General features: G+C 35.0%; 1 protein-coding gene and 1 long non-coding RNA gene across 3 annotated transcripts in view; one reads left to right on the top strand and one right to left on the bottom strand.

The window, feature by feature from the left end:
- Positions 1–7,271, bottom strand: part of LOC115943400 (uncharacterized) — a 438,133-nt gene extending 430,862 nt beyond the window's left edge. Inside the window, exons 1-2 of one of the 2 annotated variants that reach the window (XR_014143161.1) lie at positions 7,144–7,256; positions 2,772–6,519 (exon numbers count right to left, since the gene is read on the bottom strand). This is a non-coding gene — a long non-coding RNA (uncharacterized LOC115943400). Of the gene's footprint in view, positions 1–2,771; positions 6,520–7,143 lie in introns of those variants that run through there. The other variant, XR_014143160.1, reaches the window with a different exon arrangement.
- MYOZ2 (myozenin 2) overlaps positions 1–25,659 on the top strand; it is a 39,969-nt gene that overhangs the window by 11,191 nt on the left and 3,119 nt on the right. The window contains exons 3-5 of the mRNA XM_006740612.3: positions 7,180–7,349; positions 12,750–12,879; positions 18,077–18,260. Of these exons, the coding sequence (XP_006740675.1) occupies positions 7,180–7,349; positions 12,750–12,879; positions 18,077–18,260 (484 nt within the window). The remainder of the gene's footprint in view (positions 1–7,179; positions 7,350–12,749; positions 12,880–18,076; positions 18,261–25,659) is intronic.

Below are 25,659 nucleotides of genomic sequence, written 5' to 3'. Positions count from 1 at the left end.
GGGCGCCTGGGTGGCTCAGTCGGTTAAGCGACTGCCTTCGGCTCAGGTCATGATCCTGGAGTCCCGGGATCGAGTCCCGCATCGGGCTCCCAGCTCGGCAGGGAGTCTGCTTCTCCCTCTGACCCTCCTCCCTCTCATGTTCTCTGTCTCTCATTCTCTCTCTCTCAAATAAATAAATAAAATCTTTAAAAAAAAAAAAGAATAAAGCTGCTATGAATATTTATACATAGCTTTTTGCGTGAACATGAGCTTTCATTTTACTGGAATAAATGCCCAGTATTACTGTTAGTTCTACGGTAGGTTTTTAACAGAAACTACTAAGTTACTTTCTAGAGTGGCCGTATCATTCTACATTTCCAACAGCAATATGTAAGTGATCCAGTTTCTCCACACCCTCCCCAGCATTAGGAGCTATCACTATTTTTCATTTTAGCCATTCTATTTTTTTTTGTAAGATTTTATTTATTTATTTATTTGACAGAGAGAGACACAGCCAGAGAAGGAACTCAAGCAGGGGGAGAGGGAGAGGGAGAAGCAGGCTTCCAGCGGAGCAGGGAGCCTGACTCGGGGCTTAATCCCAGGACCCTGGGATCATGACCCGAGCCAAAGGCAGACGCTTAACAACTGAGCCACCCAGGCGCCCCATTTTAGCCATTCTAATAGTGACATCGCATTATGGTCTTAATTTGCATTTCCTTAATTTGAATTGACTGATGATGTTGAACATTTTTGTATGCTTATTTGCCATCTGTATTTCTTCTTTGGTGAAATGTCTCTTCATGTCTTTGGCCCATGTTCTAATTGGATTGTTTGCATTTTTACTGGCGAGTTTTGAGAGTTCTTTATATACTCTAGCTTGTTGTCAAATACGGTTTCCCACTCTGTAGCTTGTCTTTTCATCCTTTTAGAAGTCTTTCTCAGAGCAAAAGTTTTTAATTTTGATGAAGTCCTATTTATCAGTTTTTCCTCTAATGAATTGTGGTGTCAAGTTCAATAGTGTTTTGCCCAGCCCTCAACCCAAAGGTATAATCATGTAATTTTTCTTCTCTAGCCTATTAATATTGTGGAATATATTGATTTTTGAATATTGAACCAGTCAGTATCCCTGGGATAAACCCCACTTATTCATGGTATAGTATAATTTTTATATATTGTTGAATTCTAATTACTAATATTTTGTTAAGGATTTTTGCTTCTATATGCATGGAGAATATTGGTCTGTAGCTTTCTTTTTTGTGTGTTATCTTTAGTTTTGGCATCAGGGTAAGATTAGCTTAATAAATAAATTGGGAACTGTTCTCTCATCTTCTATTTTCAGGCAGAGATTATGAATTGGGTGTTAATTTTTGAAATGTTTGGTAGAATTCTCCAGTGAAATTATCTAGCTCTAAAGATTTCTTTTTGGGGGGATTTTAAAATTATAAATTTGATTGCTTTATATTTATAGGATTAATCAACTTCTCTACTTCATATTGGTGAGATATGATACTTCGTGCTTTTAAAAAACTGGTGAATTTTTTTTTAAGTTTTCAAATTTATGTGAATTTATGTATACAATTGTTCATAGTATTCTCTTACTATCCATTTGCTATCTACAATGTGTGTAGTTCCTGTAGTTCCTTCTTTTGTTCCTAACATTGGTAATTTGTATCTTTTATATTTTTGTCTGTGTCAGTCTAGTTAGAGATTTGTCAATTCTATTTATCTTTCAAAACTCAACTCCATGCTTAACTGTTTTTTTATTTCAGCTGTTATCTTTGTTATTTCCTTCCTTCTGCCTGCTTTTGGTTTATTTTGCTCTTCTTTTTCTAGGGTTTTGTTTTTTCTTTTGAGAAAGAGAGATAACACATGCGTACATGTGTGCAAGCCAGCAAGTGGGTGATGAAGGGCAGAGGAAGAGGGAGAGAGAGAATCTTAAGCAGGCTCCATGCTCAAGGCAGAGTCCCCCTCAGGGCTTGATCTAGGGTCATGATCTGTGCTGAAACCAAGAGTCTGACACTTAACTGACTGAGCTACCCAGGTGCCCCCTTTTTCTGGGTTTTTAAGGTAGAAGCTTAGATTATTCATTTAAGACTTTTTATTTTTTTTAATGTATGCATTTAGTGCTATAAATGTCCCTCTCAGCACTGCATTAACTGTGTCCCATAAATTTTGACATGCTTTATTTTCATTTTCATTCCCAGATCAATGATTTTTTTTTATTTCCCTTGAGACTTCCTCTTTGACCCATGGATTATTTAGAAGTATGTTGTTTAGTTTCCAAATATTTAGAGATTTTCCTATTATCTGTTACTGATTTCTAATGTGATTCCATTGTAAACAGAAATCATATTCTATACAATTTTAACTCTTTTAAATTTGTTAAGGTTTATTTTATGGCCCAGGATATGATCTACCTTGGTATATGTTCCATGAGCACTTGAAAAGAATGTGCATTCTATTGTTGTTCAGTAGAATCTAATTCTATAAACGTCAGTTAGATCTTCCTGGTTAATGGTATTATTGAGTCCTTTTATATCTTGCTGATTTTCTGTCTGTTGTTCTATCCTTTGTTGAGAGAGGGATGTTGAAGTCTCCAACTATAACTGTGGATTTGTCTATTTCTCCTTTCTGTTCTTTAATTCTTTTTGTTGTTGCTGTTGTGGTTTGGTGCATACACATTTAGAATTTCTAGGTCTTCTTGGTGGATTGATATTTTAATCATTATATAATGTTTTTTCTGTCTCTGGTAATTGTCTTTGCTCTGAAATCCACTTTATTTGATATTAATATGACCACTCCTGATCTTTGATTAATATTTCCTTGATATATCTTTTTCCATCCTGTTAGTTTCTTTTTTTTTTTTTTTTAAGATTTATTTATTTATTTGAGAGAGAGAGAGAGAGTGCATGTGTGCAAGTGAGGGGAGGGGCAGAGGGAGAAGGCAAGAGAGAATCTCAAGCAGACTCTCCGCTGAGCACAGAGCCTAACACAGGGCCCAATCTCATGACCCTGAGATCATGACCTGAGCCAAAATCAAGAGTCAGATGCTTAACCGACTGAGCCACCTAGGTGGCCATCCATCCTGTTACTTTCAACTTGCCTCTATTGTTCAACTCACAGCATACAGCTGGATCATGTTTTTTAATCCAATCTGCAATCTTTGTCTTTTAATTGATATATTTAGAGCACTCATATTTAATGTGATTACTGATGTTTTAGGGCTTAACTCTATCATTTTATTTTTTTTGTTTTGTTTGTTGCTTCTGTTTTTTGTTTTCTTTTTCCTATTTTTCTATGGTTTACTTGAACATTTTTAAGATTTCCATTTCTATTTATCTATAGTGATTTCAAGTCCATCTGTAATAGCTTTTTTGGGAGTTGCTCTAAGAATTACATTACATATGTGGGACGCCTGGGTGTCTCAGTCGTTGGGCTCTGCCTTTGGCTCAGGTCATGATCCCAGGGTCCTGGGATCAAGCCCCGCATAGGGCTCCCTGCTCTGTGAGAGGCCTGCTTCTCCCTCTCCCACTCCCCCTGCTTGTGTTCCTGCTCTCGCTGTCTCTCTCTCTCTGTCAAATAAATAAATAAAATCTTAAAAAAAAAAAAAGAATTACATTACATAGGCATAACTTATCAAAGTCTACGGATGTGATCACTTTATCAATTCAAGTGAAGTATAGAAAACTTACCTACCTTCATGTCCCTTTATCCTTCTCTGTTTGCAATATAATTGTCTTAACTATTTCTTCTACACACATTTATAATTATATCAGAGAGTGTTATAGTTTTTGCTTCTAACATCAAACATAATTTAGAAAACTCAAGAGGAGAAGGGAAGCTTATTGTATTTACCCACACTGTTGCTCACTGTATTCTATCTTTGCTCCATATTTTATTGTTTCCCTCTTGTTTAAAGGACTTCCCTTAGCTTTTTGCTATGGTCTGATTGTTTGTGCCCCCACCAAATTCATATACTGAAATCCTAATGCCCCTGTGATGGTATTAAGAGATGGAATCTTTGGAGATGATTAGGTCATGACAGTGGAGTCCTCATGAAAGAGATTAATGCCCTTATGAAAGAGGTCCAAGAGAGCTATCTTGTCCCTTCCACCATGTGAGAATACAGCAAGAAATCTGCAATCTGCAACCCAGAAGGGGGCTTTCACCAGAACCCCAACCATGCTGTCACCTAGATCTCAGACTTCCAGCCTCCAGAACTGTGAGAAATAAATTTCTGTTGTTTAGAAGCCACTGGTCTTTGGTATTTTGTTATAGCTGCCCGAACCATTGTTTTAGGATAGGTCTCTAGGAAACAAATTCTCCTAGTTTCCCTTCATCTGAAGATGTCTTAAATTCTCCTTCATTTCTAAAGGATATTTTCACTGGGTATCAGATTATGGGTTGACAGTTTTTTTCTTTCAGTAACTCTGTGCCACTTTCTCCTGGTTTTCATGGTTTCTGGTGATAAATTCACTGTCATTCTCATTTTTGTTTTCCCTCCCTATAGGTAAGTTGTCATTTTTCTCTGGCTGCTTTCAAGGTTTTTCATCTTTAATTTTTAGAAGTTTATAATATATTTTGTTAAGTTCTATAGATTTATCTTGTATAAGACACTCTTAGTTTCTTGACTCTATAAATTTATCTTTCTTGCCTAATTCAGGGAGTTTTTAAGCATTATTATTATTTTTTTTAAGATTTTATTTATTTATTTGAGAGAGAGTGAGAGAGAGTATGAGAGAGGAGAGGGTCAGAAGGAGAAGCAGACTCCCCGCCAAGCAGGTAGCCTGATGCAGGGCTCAATCCTGGGACTCCAGGATCATGACCTGAGCCGAAGGCAGATGCTTAACAACTGCTTCACTGACTGAGCCACCCAGGCGCCCCAACCATTATTTCTTTGAGTACTTTTCCAGCCCCACTTCCTTCTCCTCTCCTGGGACTTAAGTGACACAAATACTCTATCTTTTGTTCTAGTCTCATTAATCCCTAAGGCTTTCTTCATCTTTTTTTCAGTTTATTTTTTCCTCAGTTTTTCTTATTGGGTGATTTCTATTATTCTGTCACCCAGTTCACAGATTTTTTTTCCCATTCTCCCCTCTATTCCGCTGTCTCTATCCATTGAGCAGCCATTTTTATCGTGGCTGCTTTGAAATCTTGGTTGTGTAATTTTAATATCTCAGTCATCTCATGTTGACATCTGTCTTTTTTTTCACTGGGTTTGAGATCTTCCTGTTTCCTGGTATGAAAAGATTTTTTATTTGAGCTTGGAAATGTTCCGATTATGTTCCAAGACTCTTGCTCTTATTTAAGCCTTCTTTTTCATCTATATTGGTCTGACACTGCTTCAGCCGGAGGAGAATAGTGCTACCTCATCACTGTCAGGTAGAAGTAGAAATGCAGGCAATTTTTATGATTAGTGGAGCTTCTCTCCACATAACATCAAAATATGTAGACTAATTGATTTTTTTCCAAAACAAAATAAGGAGAAAATTCAAGTAATTCTGTTATTTCATCCCTAACACTTCCAAAAGCTTAATTATTAGGGTTAATTTGTCACATCATTAAAGAATGTTGCCCTAGTCAATCAGAATAATTAATTATTTATTTTACTAATAACCCAATTTTTCTTCCTGTGATTTACTAGCAGTCTACAATGGCAAGAGAATTCTGTGGGTTACACAGAAATATATTCCTGATTAATGGAGAAAATAGAAGAGTTTCATCTCTTTTCAACTTTAAAAAAGTCCTTCAGGGGCGCCTGGGTGGCTCAGTTGTTAAGCGTCTGCCTTCGGCTCAGGTTATGATCCCAGGGTCCTGGGATCGAGCCACACATCGGGCTCCCTGCTCAGCGGAAAGCCTGCTTCTCCCTCTCCCACTCCCCCTGCTTGTGTTCCTGCTCTCACTATCTCTCTCTGTCAAATAAATAAATAAAATCTTAAAAAAAAAAAAAAAGTCCTTCAGTACTAAAAATAGAAAATAACAGTCATTTACTGGACATCTTCTCTATTTAAGGCATGGGGGACACAAAGACTAAAACATAAAAAAAATACAAACCATCAACTAAGTAAAATGTAATCAAGTAATTGTGGTTCAGTGCTATGGAGATATGAAAAAGGCATGAATAGGGGCACTTGGGTAGCTCAGTTGATTAAGCAACTGCCTTCAGCTCAGGTCATGATCCCAGGGTCCTGGGATCAAGTCCCTCATCAGGCTCCCTGCTTAGCAGGGAGCCTGCTTCTCCCTCTTCCACTCCCCCTGCTTGTGCTCTCTTTCTCTCTCTCGCTCCGTCAAATAAATAAATAAAATCTTAAAAAAAGAAAGAAAGAAAAAGGCATGAATAATTATGAATAGAGATTTAGTGAAGGGATTCACAGAAATAGCATTAAGCTGAACTGGGAAGGATTTGTTCATTCAGTACTTACCACCTGCCTACTTTATACTAGGCTCCTCGTGGTGGCTGCAGAATGAATGGTATTTTGACAGAGATAAGGAAATGGAGTGGCATGGATGGAAGGGTAGGCACTCAAGCAACAGGGATAGCTGAAACACACATAAAAATGTGGGATGCCAAACAGAACTTATTAAAACAACTATAAGCGGTGCTGTTTGAAAACTCATTAAATTTGGAAACACTAAATTATACTAATAGTGTTATTAGCTAACTTTCATTCACTCTTTCTTTTTTTTTTTTAAGATTTTATTTATTTATTTGACAGAGACACAGCGAGAGAGGGAACACAAGCAGGGGGAGTGGGAGAGGGAGAGGGAGAAGCAGGCTCCCCATGGAGCAGGGAGCCCGATGCAGGGCTTGATCCCAGGACCCTGGGATCATGACCTGAGCCGAAGGCAGACTCTCAATGACTGAGCCACCCAGGTGCCCCTCATTCACTCTTTCTATGTGCCAGGTACCATAGCTAAGTGATTTATATGAAGCATTTTATTTAATCCTCATATCAAGCATATTCAGTAGGTATTATCTGAACTTTAGAGATGAGGAGCCTCAGGCTTAGAAAAACAAGTAACATATCTATAATCAAGAGTTAGAAAGTAAGGGCACTAGTATTCAAGCCAAAGTCTGAGTAAGTTGTCTTTGTCTTACCCACTACACTAGCATATAGCAGGCAATAAATTATGGAATTTAGCAAAGCATTTAAAAATGCTTACCTTGGGGTTTTCATGCACATGAATGTTGTTTTACAGATGTAGATGGCATGCACCTGGGCAAAAAAGTCAGCATCCCCAGAGACATCATGTTGGAAGAACTATCCCATCTCAGTAACCGTGGCGCCAGACTATTTAAGATGCGACAAAGAAGATCTGATAAATATACATTTGAAAATTTCCAGTATGAAACTAAAGCACAAATAAATGTAGGTATGACTTGGTTATGTGGTATCTAAATAAACAGGCAGCATTTCTAAGTGTATATGTATCACTAGATTCCCAAACAAGTATTCTACATATTTATTCAACATATTTTTTTCTGTTGATTCTGTTAGATTTTTTTTAATGATAATAAATAGCTTAGATGAATAAACAAAGGAAGTATTATATATGGCACTGAAAAGTTGGTGTGCTCTGCTAAGAGGAGGGAGAGGGAGTGGAGATTGGTGGAACTAAAAGTTTCCATGGTTTTATCTCTACTAGTTAAATGTTTGGGATGGAAACACTTCCAAAGCACACAGCACTCCACAAAGTGAGTGTATGCATTTTATTGGCTGAATACATCCTGGCACTGAAACGTGCCTGAGAACTACAGACATAGTTGAGCTTCTCTCACTCAAAGCATTTACGCCACATCATGTAGGGAAGTCTGATTCCTATTAACAACAAAACCAAGGTGGACAAAACTCTTTAGACAAAAGTTTTCCTCAGCTGAAAGTTAATAAACAAATGAACAAATTAATTACATCATATTTTACATATTGCATTAATACCATGTTCTTTTAAACTGTCACATAGAGAGATTGTCGAGGAAAAAGTTCATAATAGAAAACAGCTAGCTTTGGGGGATTGGCTTTAAAAATAAAATACCAGACATGAAGAATCAAAAAGGAACAAAGCACTGGTTCTAAATTTGAAGAGGTGGTGGAGACTACAATAAATTTCAGTTTTATTTACTGAGGGTTTCTTCCTACAGCTATGGGAAGTCTGTAAGTTTACTTGTGAATTTGAGCCCAAACATTTGCCAGCTTCCATCACTAATAAGTTGTTTTGAATGGACATCTCACTTCTTTACAACAGACTAGTTTCACTAAGCTCTTTTATCATAATTACTAAAAATAGAACCGACAACCACACCTACAAACACAAAAATGTTAGTCATTCAAAATATCTGTTTCTCTGGTTAACAATAAATATGAGGGGACAACTTAAATGAAATAATTTCTTTTTCACATTAATAAGCCTCCTTCAACATCCATAGATAAAGTTTAGTTATAACTATGAATTCAGTTAGACATTGTGAGGGATGATTTTTCACTTGAAGTCATGGATAGATATAATGTTATGGTACTCTATAATTATGTCTAATATCTAGTTATTAAAATATGTCTGTAGCTAATACAATGTGAGCCTAAAATAATCCCTATCCCAGCTGATGAAATCTAATTACATAATCATATTCTTTTAATAATAACAACAGCTTTAAGGAGTAGTATAAAATAAGATGGCTTAAGGAAATTCTTTGAGAAGTCATCTACAAGTCTAGACATCTGAATAGATGAATAAATCCAGTTTTCATAACTTATACTTAATATCTCTAAGTCTATGCTTTAACTACAGTTCTGGTGGAAGGGACAATGAGTTTTTAAATGTCCTTATGAACACGACATATTCCCTCATCACCAGTATCTCAGATTATTGTCACTAACCTGTGGCCAAATGTTCTGATTATACATAAAATGTAAGAATATGCCTTGATAGTTTTTCAATACTCCTAGAAAGTTGAACACTAAATAAATAAAATAGTCCAAAACAGGCATATTGAAATAAATAATTAAATGTTGATAAGTTAACTTACAGCAATAAACAATAATAATGTATTCAATGAACTAGTATGTCATTGAGTTACATAACATACTGTGAAGTCTGATGAAATCTATTCTCTCTTTAGAAATGAGGAAAGTAGTGTTCAAGGAAGTGTATTAATTTGTCTTAAGTAACACTATAATAAGGAAGATTGAAACCCAGCTCTCAGAATTCTAGAATTCTTGGTACTGACACTTATCATGGTATAATCAAAGGAAACTGGGCTGGAAACCAGAAGACCAGGGTTCCGTCCCAGCTGTTCCACAAGCCATGCAATTTGGAGTCAATTTAAAAGTTTCTTTGCTTTCCTGGACCTGTTTTCTCATTTAGAAAATAAGAAAATGGACTCAAATGTTCTTTAAAGTGCCTTCTTTAATGATCTGTGTTTATTCTAAAAATGACCTGTATAATAAATCATTGAGGAAAATAGTGAGCCACATTATATAATGATATATTTGCTTTATCAAGGCACTAGACTGCAACATGGAGCAAGCCTTGTTAATATGATAGGAATTTTTAAAACAATATTAGGTTCAGATCTATTTCCACTCATTTATTTATACTTTTGGCAAATATTTATTGAATGCCTACTGTGTTCTAGATACGATGCTGGGAGCTCAAAGATAAATAAATATAGCTTTTGTGTAGTGAAGTGGAAACAAAATAACATTGAAAGAAAACAACTATTACTTATAGTCTACTTCTTGAATCATCTTTATATGATTTATATCACATTTTCCTAATTTATTGACTACATTTTCTGAAATGAACTTTTATTGCTTCCCTCAAGCTATATTGTCAAAATAATTATTTAACTCTATATACATGTCTTATTTTATTATAATGTTTAGGACATCATTAGATGAAACTATAAACCAACTCCCTGGTAATTTAATGCCATTTGTCCAAATATTAAGCATCATTCTAAAAATTAAAAAATTAAGGGCAGTTTTGGTCTTATTCCACTGCTGAGAAACTGGCAAATTCAAGCCGCACAAACCTTATGACATAAATAATAACAGGAAATGTACTTTCTTAACAAGAAATGAAGATACACAGCTTGCTACACAAGCCAATTTTGAAGCCGTAGTTCATGAATTGACCAAATTCTCTTTTTTAATCTTTTTTTTTTTTTTTAAGTAGGCTCCATGCCCAGTGTGGAGCTTAATGCAGGGCTTGACTCATGATCCTGAGAGCAAGACCTGGGCTGAGATCAAGAGTTGGACACTTAACAGACTGAGCCACACAGGTGTCCCTAACTGATGAAATTCTTACACTAATAGGCAAAAAATGAAATGGATGAAGAAAATGAGCATAAGGAAAAATAAAATAAAAGAATGATTCATGATAATTAAAATTATCTTCTATAAATCACTATAAAATGATATTAAGGAAAATAATCCACATTTTATAGTAAAGACTACATATGTATTTAGTAACTATGGACTTTTTGAAATCCTTTGAAATCTTAAATAATAGTGGGGAAAAGGGAAGTATACTATAAAAAGTAATGCAGAAATAAGACTAAATATACTGAGATTCTCAAAATATATTTATTTTGTGCCAAAAATAACTTCTATGTTTTTGGCACAAATTATAGTACAGGTTTTTAAACAAATCCTTTTATTTCTATTGATATTTCAACAGAAATCATACAATAGACATTATCCACGTGTTTATAACTTCTATGTTTATAACCTATAAGATGCTGCTTTAGTTTTATTTTGTTTAGGGTCAACTTAACTGAAATAAAAAGAAACACATTTTCATTTATCTTTTCAACTTTTCGTGAAGGGAATCACATATGACGGAACTCTGTAATTTAAGGCTTATGTCACAACTAAAGTAAGTTGCTACCCAACTATTATTAGGCTTTGTTTGTACACTTAACAATGACAATAGAGATACTGGGTGTCTCCTGATAATTAGTGACTAGCTAGAAACAGTTGATTGTCCTGTTCACGAATCCCCAGGAAAAAGTCTCCAAAGAAAGTCAGTATTATAATTCTTAAATTATCATAGATAGAATGATTTGTAAGTTTAGGTGAAATGCATTTCATGGACACATTTCAGGAACTCAGAAAAAGAATTCTAAATGCATGATATTCCTATATTTATCTCAACTGGCTTTTTATTTATAATTAATGTTTTAAGAGGTGGTGTAGGTTCAGAGTGAGAAAAGATATTAATCTAGTCAAAGAAGTCTAATACTTAAGATAATAGTTATATTCCAAACGCTAAATACTAATGTTTCTGAGTACAGCATTACACCAGTCTTTAGAAATTGTTCCTTATTGCCTATGGAATAAAATGTAAACTCTTCTGCCCAGTAAACAAACCGTGCGCTCACCTAACAAACATTACCTCTCATGCCTTTTTGCACCTTTCCACAAGCCGGCTCACCATTGCTAACATGTGTCCTATTCATTTCCACAGCAGCTTTACCCATGGTGCTGCAGAGAATAAAGTGAATTTTGTAAAAAGCACCTGGAGAGTGGCTGTGGGTGGGTAAAGCCTGAAAATGAGGATAAACTTTATTTAAATATTAAATGCAAAATTATTTTTCACCATATCCTTGTATAAATAAATGCAGAAGTGAAAAAGCATCTAAAAATATTTTCTGCTTATGTCACACAGAGAAAAGTCAAAATTGGTTTTTATTTGCTGTGCTCTTCACTAAATTTTTCTTTTTAAAGTTAAAAAAGGTTGACTTTATGTACTTCTTAGATAGATTGGTTTCTTTCTAAAACACACATATTTTGGGGCGCCTGGGTGGCTCAGTTGGTTAAGCATCTGCCTTCAGCTCAGATCATGATCCCAGGGTCCAGGGATTGAGCCCCACATTAGGCTCCCTGCTCAGTGGGGAGTCTGCTTCTCCCTCTCCCTCTGCCTGCCACTTCCCCTGCTTGTGCTCTCTCTCTCTCTTTCTCTGTGTCAAATAAATAAATAAAATCTTTAAAAAAATAAAACACACATATTTCTCAGATATAATTAAAACAATTCTTTATTATAGAGATAAGGCCTAGCCATGCTTCTAAGGACATCACCTATTACAATGTCTTTTTTCTCTGTTAAAATGCAAATTTTTAAAAGTGCCATATTAATGTCATAGAATAAATCTTAAATTATAATAGTAAAACAAATTCACCTAAAACTTAAAAGACAAACATCTCTTTTAAGCATTTTATTTCCTAGAAATCCCAAATTCTTCCTTTTACAAATCTATGCAGCTTCAAATATTAATATTTTTTAATATACAGCTGGTATTCAAATTTCAGATTAAATTTTAAAACAAGACAAATTAAAGAATATAATAAATATAAATATTATAAACAAAAACAGTAATGTAACAATGACTAAGCCAAATGTTTGGCCAGTATGCTCTATAATATTAGATTAGTAAAGACTTAAAAATTAAATAGATTCACCTTTATAGGGACTTTGTGAATAGTACATTAAGTAATTGATACAAAGCCCTAGACACTGCCTGGCACATAGTAAGGTTCAATTAATTATTAACTGGAGTGTTATCATAAAACATATCTTAGGTTAATATCAGTAAAAGTTCTCATTCAATAGCTGAACCAATTACATATAAATTATTGAGGCCCCAAGAAACAAGGAAGTGGCACTGTACTTAAATTTTAAATATACAAATGGAGTTTTACACATATGGTATCTCCATTAGTGTGTCTAGAATTTTTGAGTTTTCAGCAGAATTTACTTTTGATCGCATACAGCACAACATTGCCATGCAGAATGGGAAACTGGATGGAAGCAACTTGGAAGGTGGCTCACAGCAAGCCCCATTTACCCCTCCCAACACTCCGGATCCACGAAGTCCCCCAAATCCAGAAAACATTGCACCAGGTAACTATTCCCTTAGAAACAAGAAATAAACAATAAGTAAAATAAGTAGAATGAAACTGCTGTGCCCTTAAATATATGACTCAGGTCATTTGGATGCTTTAGTAAATGGTATCTAAATGACATGGCTTTACTCATTATATATCTATTTTGTGGTTAAGTTCAAGATAAATATAAAGATTCAGATCTAAGGAGTCAGGTAAAACATTTACTATGTTCTTTCAGATGGTTCATTGTATTTGTTGGCAATCATCTGTTATATTAAAAATTGAGTCACTTGTAATTACATTGAAATTCTGTTTGTATAGGACTACAATTTATGAAGTGCTATGATACATCTTGTCTTCTTTAATTTCAAAATAACTCTGATACATTTATTATAATCCTCATTTTACAAATTAAGAAACTGAGGTCATAAATGGCTATAAATTCGTATTGATTGATCAAGAATTCAATCCAGATACCAAATTTACAGATGCCTCATGAAAGTGACCTTGTGGAGATTACTATCATTATTCTCTGCTTCCTTAAAGGACTTTAAATGCAATTCTTCAAGATTACATATTTGTTTATTATCTTAAAAGAGAAACAGATCCTTATCTAGTCAGTATATGTTATTCATAAATATTGTTAGATTTTGAAATATTAAATCTGTCACAAGAATTATCTATTTAGACAATACCTTTTCAAAATAACTGACAGCAAGTGTCTTCAAGTATTTCCTCAAGAGTAATGTACAAAGTAGATTTTTTAAAGGTCCAAATACTTTTATCTTGAAATTAGCAATATCTATGTCATATTTTTGCAAAATAAAAAATTTAGCAAAAGCAATTCTAGAATTCTTCTCAAACAGCAACAGTTTTTGAAAATATGTAAATAAAGCAACTGTATCATATTAAATCTTACTTAAAAATAAATAAACTGTCAGTCATTGAGGGGCTTAGATTTATTAAGACATTCTTATTGAAAATAATGAAAAAAAGTGATAGACATAATAAAATAGCGCTGAAGGACACCAAGTACACACTTAGAATGCATAGAACTCTGAAGTGAAGCATCATAATAAAGTTCTCAAATAGCTTTCAAGTAGCCTTTTTTGTGGGGGAAAAGCAGAAAAGCAGGTAATCAGACCAACCTGGGTTCACCCTTCTGGCTCCTTCCATCCCTGCCCATTTTACTACTTTGTTGGGAAAGAAGGTAACTCTGAGTCTCAGTTCCTTTCATCAGTAAAATAAGGAAAACAAATCTCACTGCCTAGGGTTGTGAGAATTAAGTGTGATAGATATAATCCCAAACATATAATAAAGTACAGTAGTCCTCCTTATCCACAGGGGATACACCCAAGACCCCAGTGGCTTCCTGAAACTGCAGGTAGTATCGAATCCTATATATACAACACTTTTTCCCCATACATACGTACTTACGATAAAGTTGAATTTATAAACTAGGAACAGTAAGAGATTAACAATAATAAAATAGAACAATTATAACAATATTCTGTAATAAAACTTATGTGAATGTGGTCTCTCTCTCTCTCTTTCAAAATATCCTATTATATGGTACTTACCTTCCTTCTTGTGATGATGCAAGATGTTGAAATGCCGGCATGGTGAGATGAAACGAGGCGAGTGATGTAGGCACTGTGACGTAGCATTAGGCTACTATTGACTCTGACCATGTGTCAGAAGGAGGAGCATCTCCTTCGGGACAGGCTCAGACTAGGATAACTGCCTTTAACTGAAACCACAGAAAGCAAAACCAAGGATAAAGGGGATACTACTGTACTTAGCTAAAGTTAATTCTTCCCTTATCAACTTTATATCCAAAACAGAATAGAATACATACATATTCTTTTAGCTCTAACCACTATTTGGCAACTTCTTACTTTCTAATGTTTGGAGTGTTTTTTCTTTGTTTTTTTAAATAGTGAAGAGACATATGGAAAAGTTTATGTTGGTCAGTCTGGTACTCTCAACACTATGTTAGAACTTTTATTATATGGTCAGCATTGTAAACTATGTCATTGCAAAAGGAATAAAAAAAATTCATCTCTACCCTCAAGGAATTCATACATAAGGAGACAGTACAAAAGTTCATGTTACATTTGTTGTCTCACTTTCTCTCTGCGTACATAATTTAATATCATATATTTTATTTACTGTCATAAATATACACATATGCATAAATATTTATATATATGAAGAGAATGTTTAAAAGTATAAACTCATACAGTTCTTTAAATCTAAATATCCAATTATTAAATATTAGGAAATGTCTATGTAATATAGACTAAGAAAAGGGGGAGCTTGGAGGTTATCAGGTAGTTTGTCCTGAAACAAGACTAATGGATCCTTCCTTCTTGGTTGATAAGTTGAAAAGTATAGCAAATTGAGGAAGCAAACTTCAGCTTATCCTAATTTAGCAAAAATTTTTATTGGTTAACATGCTATGTATCCAAAAGCTAACTTTTTTCAAAATGGATCAATAAGAGTATTATGATGCCATAATATTGCAGGAATTAAGTTCCTTTGAATTAAAATCAGTTATGTTAAGGACGGTATTTTGAAATCAAATAAGAAATGTTATCGTGTAGCATTGTAGAAATGTATTATATCTGAGAGCTTAAACATATGCACATTCTTTCCTGTACATAGTTCAGCATATCAGAAAAGAGTTATTAATTATATCTATAAAAAGAAATTGGAAAACCAGGAATATTAAAAAAAATGTGAAAAGATTAGGCCCTTTATATTTTAATGTAGTAGGTTATTATGAAACTCTTATTAAAGTGATCATAAACATGACGTAGAAACATTGAAAAGTATTCCAAGAGAAGTTGGTTAGGAATAAAATATACTAGAATGTATACTAGAATTACAGTTATGTGATCATTATGTTTATGGGTGAAAAAAAACTGAGAAAAAATACACCAAGGTAAAATAATTGTATTAGGGTAGTGGGATTTCAAGGAATTTTTAAAAATATAAAATTCTAAAATTTCCAGTTTCTAGATGGCTGACATCTGATCACTTTTAGGAAAGGAATGGGAAATAAAATGTGCTAGTTATGATAATGGAGTTATGTATACTATACAAATGGAAAGAGCAAGAAAAGTAACTCTGCTTTCCTGGGGGAGACAGGAAAACCTAAATAGAAGAGGTAACCTCAATCTAAGGCTTAAAATAAGAATTTCCAGGTAACAGGAATTAGAAAGAGCATTCCAGGCACAGGAACTAATGGAGCAAGTAGAGAAGCATAAGGGGACACAACAAGTGTCAAGTAGCTCCAAGTTCTGAGGCATAAAAATGTGAGAGGAGAATGGTAGGAAATGAGGCTGGATGAGGGTAGGGCCATGTGTGCTGTGCTGAGTAATCTAGGTTTTTGTCATGGGGAGCCATTATAGCAACCTAGGAAAGGGAGGTCAATGACATGATCCAGTTTAGAAAGGTCACTCAGGCAGCAGTGTGGAGGGTCCAGGGGAGAGACTGGGGGCTAAAGGATGAGTATGAAGGCTATTGTGAAAGTCCAGGCAAGAGGTGGTCAAGGCCTGAAACAAGGCAGTAGTAATGGAAATGATGAAGAAAGAGGGAATTTTCCAGAGCAAGTTTTCCCAATGTTCTGTTAGCAAATCCCTTGCCTAAGATTTGCAAGCCGTACTTGAGACTTACTGAAGCCAAATCTCTGGAGGGAAGAACACATTTGGTCCAAAGTGACTCAGAAACAAAGTTTGAGAGCCACTATTTTAGCAATCCTTAAGAAGTACAGCTGGTAATACTTAGTGATTTGCTGTGGGAAGGAGAGGAAGTTTAGGATAATGCTTCTGTCCTTGGGCATCTGAGAGTAGTGTTGGCATTCACTAAGATAACCAACATGAAAGAAGAAGCAAGTAAAGAAGGGCTACATATAGGTCTAGACAGATTATTAAGGGTGCCAGGGGATATTCATTTGGACAAATATAATGGGTGGTGGAACAGAAGGGCCTGGAGATTAAAAAAGAGAGAGAGAATCATCAATATTTAGGTCACAATTAAAACCATGAATACAAATGGAACTTTTTAGGTAGAATGTATAGTATAAGAAAAGAGCTTTGAGTAACTAAGTGGCAAGCAGAAAAAAGAAGTCTATCAGAAGAGACTACCATGAGATACTGGAGGCAATCAAAAGAAAATTAAATTACTGCAAACAAATAACTGCCTAGAGGTAGCATTATCAGCAAGATATTTTGGAGGAGATAAACTCTTTAGTGTAAAGAAAGGATAGGCATGATTGGACAGGAGAAAATAGAAAACATTTTAGAGAAGAGAAAGAGCATCAGAAAAACCTAAAAGTAAGAGTGATCAAATGGTAAAGGGTTTTGACATCGTGGAAAAGAGAATTATGCAAAAGACACAATGAGGTAGTACAATGGTGTAGATGGAGAGTACACAGCTGCTTTTGAATACTTGAAGAATGTCACTTGATGCATGTGAAAACAGTTTAAAGTTGATGCCAGAAATTTGTGTGATTTTTAAATGGCACTTACAAAAAATTTCCAGTTCCCAGAAGAAGTTGAGGAGGTGAGACTAGAAGCAGAAAAGTTAGGTAAGAAATCTTTAGGAACAAAGTAAACATGGGATGGGCACATCAGGGAATAAGACTGGGGCCTGATTAAGGCAATGGAAACAAGTTACTTCACCATTTTGAAGTTTTAATGGTTTGCAGATCACTCAGCAATTTAAGATAGACAAGACCTAAATATTACCTCTACCGAATCAGCCCCCAGAAGAGGGAGATTTTGTCTTCACTGCTCCTTCCCCAGCACCTAGACCACAGTAGACACTCAATATATATTTTTAACTTAATTCATTCACTATGGTATCTAAAGCCTACTATAAATTAACATAAGGGAAACAATTTTTCGAAATTAAATGAATAGTTTCACTGAACAAACACATACTAAGATAATCAAGGAAGAAATAACTGTATGATTTGGTATAACTAAACACTGAGAAAAGTGGTTTCTTTTGGAAAATTCTGTAAGTGTAAAGGGGTTAAAAATGTCTTACAGTTTCAGACTACTCTTTTCTGAGAGATCATAGAAAGGATGCATTCTTCATAAATTCACCCCCATTTGGAAAATTAAACATGGTAAAATGTTAGGTGGAGTTCAGTAACTCCTAAGCACTCTGTATTTATTTATTCTTGCTATATTTTTCCAAAGGATATTCTGGACCACTTAAGGAAATTCCTCCTGAAAAGTTCAACACCACGGCTGTCCCTAAGTACTATCAGTCGCCCTGGGAACAGGCCATTAGCGATGATCCGGAGCTTTTAGAGGCTTTATACCCTAAATTTTTCAAGCCTGAAGGAAAGGTAGAACTGCCTGATTACAGGAGCTTTAACAGGTAATCCAATTATCCTGGGTGACACTGTTGGCATGTAATACCGAGGATTTTATATTGTGGTATGGAGAACTGAATTCTCTGGCAGAAAAAGACATTTTCTTTTAAGAATAGACTCAAAATAGCCATATAGGATAAATCCTAAGCCTAGGCAAGGGCTGATTTTTGCAATATTACTAATATGGCAAGTCTTGTTTTTTTTAGTACAAAAATGAAGGAAATGATTCAGGAACTATCACAACATCAAGATTATCTGCCACATTATTAAATGTTTTTAAAAACATTTTGATTAAAAAATTTTATTAAAAAATTTTTTTTAATTAGTAATGATTTCTCATTCAAAATTTGATATTAGTTTTTATGTGTTGATTCAAATTGACAGCGCTATTCAAGAATTTCAGAAATAATTTACATATATGACTATGAGAATTACTGTGTAACTCCAGGCTCCAATTTACATTTTTTAAACCAGATTAAAGGTAATTTAAGGATTTGTGGCCCAAGACTCCAGCATATGTATAAACCAAAACGTATGCTACTAAAAATATTGCCAAATAATATCTGCATGGTAATACTCACAATAGATATCTATTTCTCCCTGTTACCCAATTTTAATAAATTCCATGGATATTTTAGATATATTTTTAATGGTCTCATAATCCATTCTTTGATCATTTAATTTTCATTTTAGAGTAAAGTATTTTTAGTATGGGGCGCCCGGGTGACTGAGGCAGTTGAATGTCCAACTCTTGAGTTCGGCTCAGGTCATGATCTCAGGATAATGAGATCCAGCCCCATGTCAGGCTTGTGCTGAGCATGGAGCCTGCTTAAGATTCTCTCTCTCTCTCCCTCTGCCCTCCCCACCCCCCCACCCCCATCCCCCCCGCTCACACACACATTCTCTCTCTTAAATAAATAAATAAATAAATAAATAAATAAATAAATAAAGTATCTCCAGTATGCTGTTTGGCACCACAGAAAAGTATTCCTAATTTATAGGCTGCTTAATGACTATTCATTTGAAAATTAATAAATTAAGGAGTAAGTCTTTGATTTACAAAAGAATACCACAAAGTCTGGATTTAAATAGTGATCTTCTTTAGTACTTTTAAAATTATTATACTATTGGAATGTTAGTTTTCACACACTACTATAGTGGGAATATTAATGTCTATTATTAGTAATAGATCTACTAGGATTTCACCTAATACTATTACTAATTAGTAATGCTAATAGTATTAGTATTACATCTATTGAATAAAAGAGGTATACCATAGAATTTAAGGAGAGATTGAGGAATGTCTGGGAAAGGGGATTGGAGGGCCATTCTAATAACTTTTTTTCCAAAACAACCACATAGAAAATTATAAAAAGTTAAACACTAAGGGAAAATGGAAAATAATGGAATACTTGAGGCTTGTTTTTGAGATTAGTGCTTTAGAGATGCTATGTGACTTCTTGTGTATCTTGTGGCTTTCCTACCCCATGCCTGCTGAGCGGCTTGCTTCCAGTTTTACAATACACTCCTATATTTGGGTTGGCTATCAAGAGATGCCTATTGTTTGAATAAATACCAAGTCAGTGCTATTTCAGTGAGAGAGAGAAAAAGAGAAGTTAACCTGTTAATACTTCTCCTTTACTTGAGAAAATTTTATTTCTTTTTATATACACATCGATATATAAATAAAAACTTCAGAGCTTAATGTTAATCAATATTACAGATTCTTAGATTCTTTTTTATGAACATAGTTTGGTATAAGTCAATGTACATTTCATTATTATTTCACTGGGTACAAATGTCATTTCATACAGATATGCCAATATTTTAGTCATTGCACTGATTTTATGAGACAGTAAATAAGCACTGATCAATTTTTAAAGAAAATTTGAGTATGGTTGACACAAGATGTTACATGAGTTCCGGGTGTACAACATAGTGCTTCAGCCTCTCTGTACATCATTCTGTGCTCACAAGTGTAGCTACCATCTGTCACCATACAGCGCTATTTTAATACTATTGACTATATTCCTATGCTGTACTTTTATTCACATGACATTCATTCTATAACTAGAAACCTGTATCTCCTGCTCTCCTTCACCCATTTTGCCCATGCTCCCAATTCCCCTCCCCACTGGCAACCATCAGTTTTTTTCTGTATTTGTAAGTTTGATTCTGCTTTTTGTTTATTTGTTCATTCATTTGTTTTGTTTTTTTAGATTCCACATATAAGCGAAATCATATGGTATTTTTCTCTGACTGATTTCACTTAGCATAAGTGAAATTCACTTTAGGTCCACCCATGTTGTCAAAAGATCTCATCCTTTTTTTATGGCTGAGTAGTAGTATATTGTGTATATTCCAGTGGAATATATACCACATCTTCTTTATCCATTCACCTACTGAGGGACACTTGGGCTGCTTCCATATCTTGGCTATTGTAAATAATGCTGCAATATTCTTAGATTCTTTATCATTGTTAAATAACAGATCAAACAAAATATAATGATATGTAGGCAATCCCAAACAGGGAGCTCTAAGAGTCTTTTTGCCCTTAAAGTATATGTACTTGGCTACACAAAATTTGAGGCCTTGTCTCTTGCATACAATGCTCTAAAAGCTTAAACAATTCAACAGTGTAACCATATCTTTGCCTTGAATGCTTGCTAAATAAAGGAGTCTATAAAAAGTTACATAGGTAGGAAATGGAAATCCATTTCCAGCTACTAGTTTATATTAGAATAATTTCACAAAAATAACTAGAAAAACTAATTATTATAAAGTGTCTGAAAAGCTATCAAGGAAATAAGGACTTAAGGGCCAAGCTAGACATGAGGTAAATTTAGAGATGTAAACACAACATTTGGTACCACTTTTCCCTGTTAAGGCATTTTGCTGATTTATTGGCAACAACTAATAAGCAGAGAAAGTGAGTGAACTTTTCAACAATCTTGAATCTGGGAAGGCCAAAAATAGGAACATAGGGTCTGCTAGGAGGAGAGGCCCAAATATTCTAAGTTTTTAGTTGGGATTCTTATAGACTATACCACTGGAATAAAGGTGAACAAGTAATAGACCAGCTTTCATGAAAATAAATGCTGGTCCTAATCAATGATTTCCTAGGTTGGATAAAAATCACCTCTTTTATGTCAAACTGCCTGCCATGGCCAAAAGTAAATCATCTCTGAAAGAAAGAGAACACCATTCAGAGACTCAAATTATTTCTACAATTTTGCTCATCAGTCAATTAAAAATTATGAAGCATACTATGAGACAAGACCAAATGACTAAAAGTAAAGAGAAAAATAAACAAAAGAAACAGACACACAAAAGATCAAATTATTGGAATGTTGGCTACTCTAAAATAATTGTGAAAAATATGTTCAGGAAAATAGATAACAAGATGAAGAATTTCAGCAGATTGGAAATATTTTTAAAGAAATCAAATGGAGGGGCACCTGGGTGGCTCAGTCAGTTAAGTGTCTGCCTTCAGCACAGGTCATGATCTCAGGGTCCTGGGATCAAGCCCCATGTCAGGCTCCCTGCTCAGTGCGGAGTCTGCTTCTCCCTCTCCCTCTGCCCCTTCCCCCTGCTCATGCTCTCTCTCTTTCTCTCAAATAAATAAATAAAATCTTTTTTTAAAAAAAGAATCAAATGGAAATTGTACAAAAATGAAAAATATACAGATATAACTTGGAGATATCATAAGTTCAGTTCTAGACCACCACAATAAAGTGAGTCAAATGAAGTTTTTGGTTTCCCAATGCATATAAAAGTTATATTTAGGGGCGCCTGGGTGGCTCAGTTGGTTAAGCGTCTGCCTTCGGCTCAGGTCATGATCCCGGAGTCCTGGGATCGAGCCCCACATCGGGCTCCTGGCTCAGCGAGGAGCCTGCTTCTCCCTCTCCCTCTGCCTCTCTCCCTGCTCATGCTCTCTCTCTGTCTCTGTATCTCTGTGTCTCAAATGAATAAATAAAATCTTTAAAAAAAAAAAAGTTATATTTACACTATACTGTAGAATATTAAGCATGCAATAGCGTTACGCCTAAAACAACGTGTACTACCTTAATTAAAATATACTTTATTGATAAAAAATGCTAACCATCATCCGAGCTTTCAGAAAGTCATAATCACTGGTCATAGATAACAAGTTTAATAATTATGAAAAGTTTGTAATATTGTGAGAATTACGAAAACGTGATAGAGAAACATGAAATGAACAAATGCTGTTGGAAAAATGGGGCCAATATACTTTCTCAACACAGGGTTGCCACAAACCTTCAATTTATAAAAAATGCAACATCTGCAAAGCTCAGTAAAATGAAGCACAATAAAATGAGGTATGCATGTAATAATGAAATTAAGAAGTCAAAAGATTAAGTGGTTGGATCCATATAAAATTTATAGAAAATACAAAGAACAGAGGAACATGTTAAAAATACCAAGGGAATGTAATCAGTAAAATTCAGTCTGTGGGAAACTCTATAGGACAAATGATCCAGTATTTTCAATAAATAAATGCAAGGAAGAGATTAAAGGAAAATTCCATAATGTAAAAATGTTTTAAAAGATATTTTAAAAAGACAGGCAAAACTAAACCATAGTATTTGGAGATACAGAATTGGGTTATTAACATATAATGAAAGGTTTTTTTATATTTTATAAATTGGTATTACCTTAAAAGTGAAAATATTGACTACAGCTAGGGTCAGGAGATAGCTGGGATTGAGCAGGAACATATTTAGGGCTTCTGGAGGAACTCTTTTTTTTTTTTTTAAAGATCTTATTTATTTATTTGACAGAGAAAGAGACAGCTAGAGAAGGAACACAAGCAGGGGGAGTGTGAGAGGGAGAAGGAGGCTTCCCGCTGAGCAGGGAGCCCGATGCGGGGCTCGATCAGGGCTCAATCCCAGGACCCTGGGATCATGACCTGAGCTGAAGGCAGATGCTTAACGACTGAGCCACTCAGGCACCCTTTCTGGAGGAACTCTTAACATGTGTAGTATACAAGGGTGTTCACTTTATAATAAGCTATTGTCCATTTTTATCAGGTTTTCTGTACTTCTGTTATATTTAATGATAAAAATGTTTTTAAAAATTAAATAAATAGATTTCATGGCAGATTAAACACAGCTGAAGAGAGGATTCATAAACTGATATGGAAAATGATCAAACTGAAGCAGAAAAAAGGATTCAAAATGCAGTAAAATGGCAAAAGATGCACCTGGGACAGTAATAAAAAATGCCAATATACATGTGTGATTAGTCTCATTAGGGAATAAGAGAGAAAATTAGCCAGAAGCAATATTTGAGGAGTTAACAGCTAAGAATTTCTCAAAACTGACAAAAGATATCAAGGTTCAGGTTTAAGAAGTCCTACACAGCCCAGGAAGGGTAATGTAAAGTAGACCATGCAAAGGCACATGACTGGAAATCTGCTGAAAACCAAAGACAATAAGAAAATCTTAAAACGGGGCGCCTGGGTGGCTCAGTTGGTTAAGCGACTGCCTTCAGCTCAGGTCATGATCCTGGAGTCCCTGCATCGAGTCCCGTATCGGGCTCCCTGCTCGGCGGGGAGTCTGCTTCTACCTCTGACCCTCGCCCTTCTCATGTTCTCTCTCTCATTCTCTCTCTCTCAAATAAATAAATAAAATCTTTAAAAAAAAAAAAAGAAAATCTTAAAACCAGGGGAAAAAAGATAATTATGTTAAAAGGGTAAAAATAAGACAACTGGAATTTATAGAAGACAATGGAATAACACCTTTAAAAATGAAATAAATAACTGCCAGCCTTTAATTCTATATCCAGTGAAAATATTCTTTAAAGGTAAAAGTTAAAATGAAAACATACTTACACATTTTCAGACAAAGAAGTTGTTTTTTGACCCCTGCTAGACAATGAAACAATAATAAACAGAAGGAGAAGGAAAGGAAAAATAAAATTATCCTTATTCACAAATGGCAGGATTATGTCCACATGAAATTCAAAAGCAGCAGGTTAGTAATTAGAATTAGTAAATAAATTTAGTGCAATCACAGAGTACAAGGTCAACATAAAAATTAATGACATTTTATTGTCTTGGACATCTTGGACATCCAAGATAAGTTTTACTTATGTACTGAATCAACTTTGAGTCATAAAGACTCTTCAATTCACTAAGTCAAACGACAAAATGGGGGACATTGAATCAGCTCTTTGCATCATGAATGGGACAGCAACCTGGTTTGACATCCCTTAGACACAGCCCAAGTAGGCTGACATTCCTAAACACACTGCTCTACTTAGAAAGTGATCTTATAAGGCCCCATATTCCCCAAGAATTATCTCGTGGGGGTGTGGTATAGAGTAGTGACTAGAAAAACAGGCCTCCCATGAGTCAGGCCGACTGGGTTTAAATCCTGGTTCTTCTACAACTTAATAGCTGGGTGACTTGGGGCAAGTCATTCAACTTAGCTCTGTCCCTATTTCATCTATTAAATAGGGATATAAGTAGAACCAGTTTATAAGGTTGTGAGGATTTAATGAAAAAAATCATATAAAGCCTTTGTATACAGAGTATGATCCACAGACCAGTAGTACTGGCATTACCTGGGAACTGGTTAGAAATGTGGAATCTCAGGACACACACTAGACTGACTGAATTAGTGTCTGCTCTTTAACAAGACTCCAGTGTGACTCCTCTACCAATAGAGTTTGAGAAGCATGTAAAAAAGGGGTCTGTTATATTAGTACCTAGTCAATAAACAATAGCTTTAATCATTACTATGCCTTCTGAGGTTTAATAATCATAAAGGACCTGAAATGAGAATCTAAGTTCTTCAATTTCTTTTCTAAATTGATCTCTTTTACCTCCAGAGTAATGGTTTTAGGCCCTGGATGTGAAAGTCTTTACTGATACGATTGCTAAGTACTACCTTGGACTGAGGTTACTGCACCAATCAGTGACTTGTTATTATCCATATCTTCCACAGCAATTTGGGGGAAATATCATCAGGTCAGTTATCCTGAAAACAGATGCAATAGAAAATAAAACATACTGCTCTTCAGAGAGGAGCAGATTAGAGGAAGACAAGAAAATTATGGGAAACAAGACAGAGATTCTATACCATGTGACACCATGTACCATCTGTTCAGCCATTGTTGAGATCTTCCATCTACTCTGTGGATGTTCCCTTCACTGAGGATTTTAGTGTCTGGCTCCCTGTCTTCCTCCCCAGGACTATTCCTGTCATACTTCTTGGTAGCTTCACTATCCACATATGATTTAATGAACTCTCCACCCTTTCAAGTCTTTGTCTCATTTTAAGGACTGCTTTCTCAATCCCACCTCAGCCACTCTTGGCTTTTGTTTTGTTTTGTTTTTGTTATGTTAGTCACCATACAGTACATCATTAGTTTTTGATG

The sequence above is a fragment of the Leptonychotes weddellii genome, chromosome 2 (genome assembly GCF_054177405.1).
Source record: "Leptonychotes weddellii isolate Sample4059 chromosome 2, ASM5417740v2, whole genome shotgun sequence".
Taxonomy (NCBI): domain Eukaryota; kingdom Metazoa; phylum Chordata; class Mammalia; order Carnivora; family Phocidae; genus Leptonychotes; species Leptonychotes weddellii.
The sequence above is the reverse complement of the archived record's forward strand: the minus strand, read 5'-3'. Positions and strand labels throughout refer to the sequence as shown.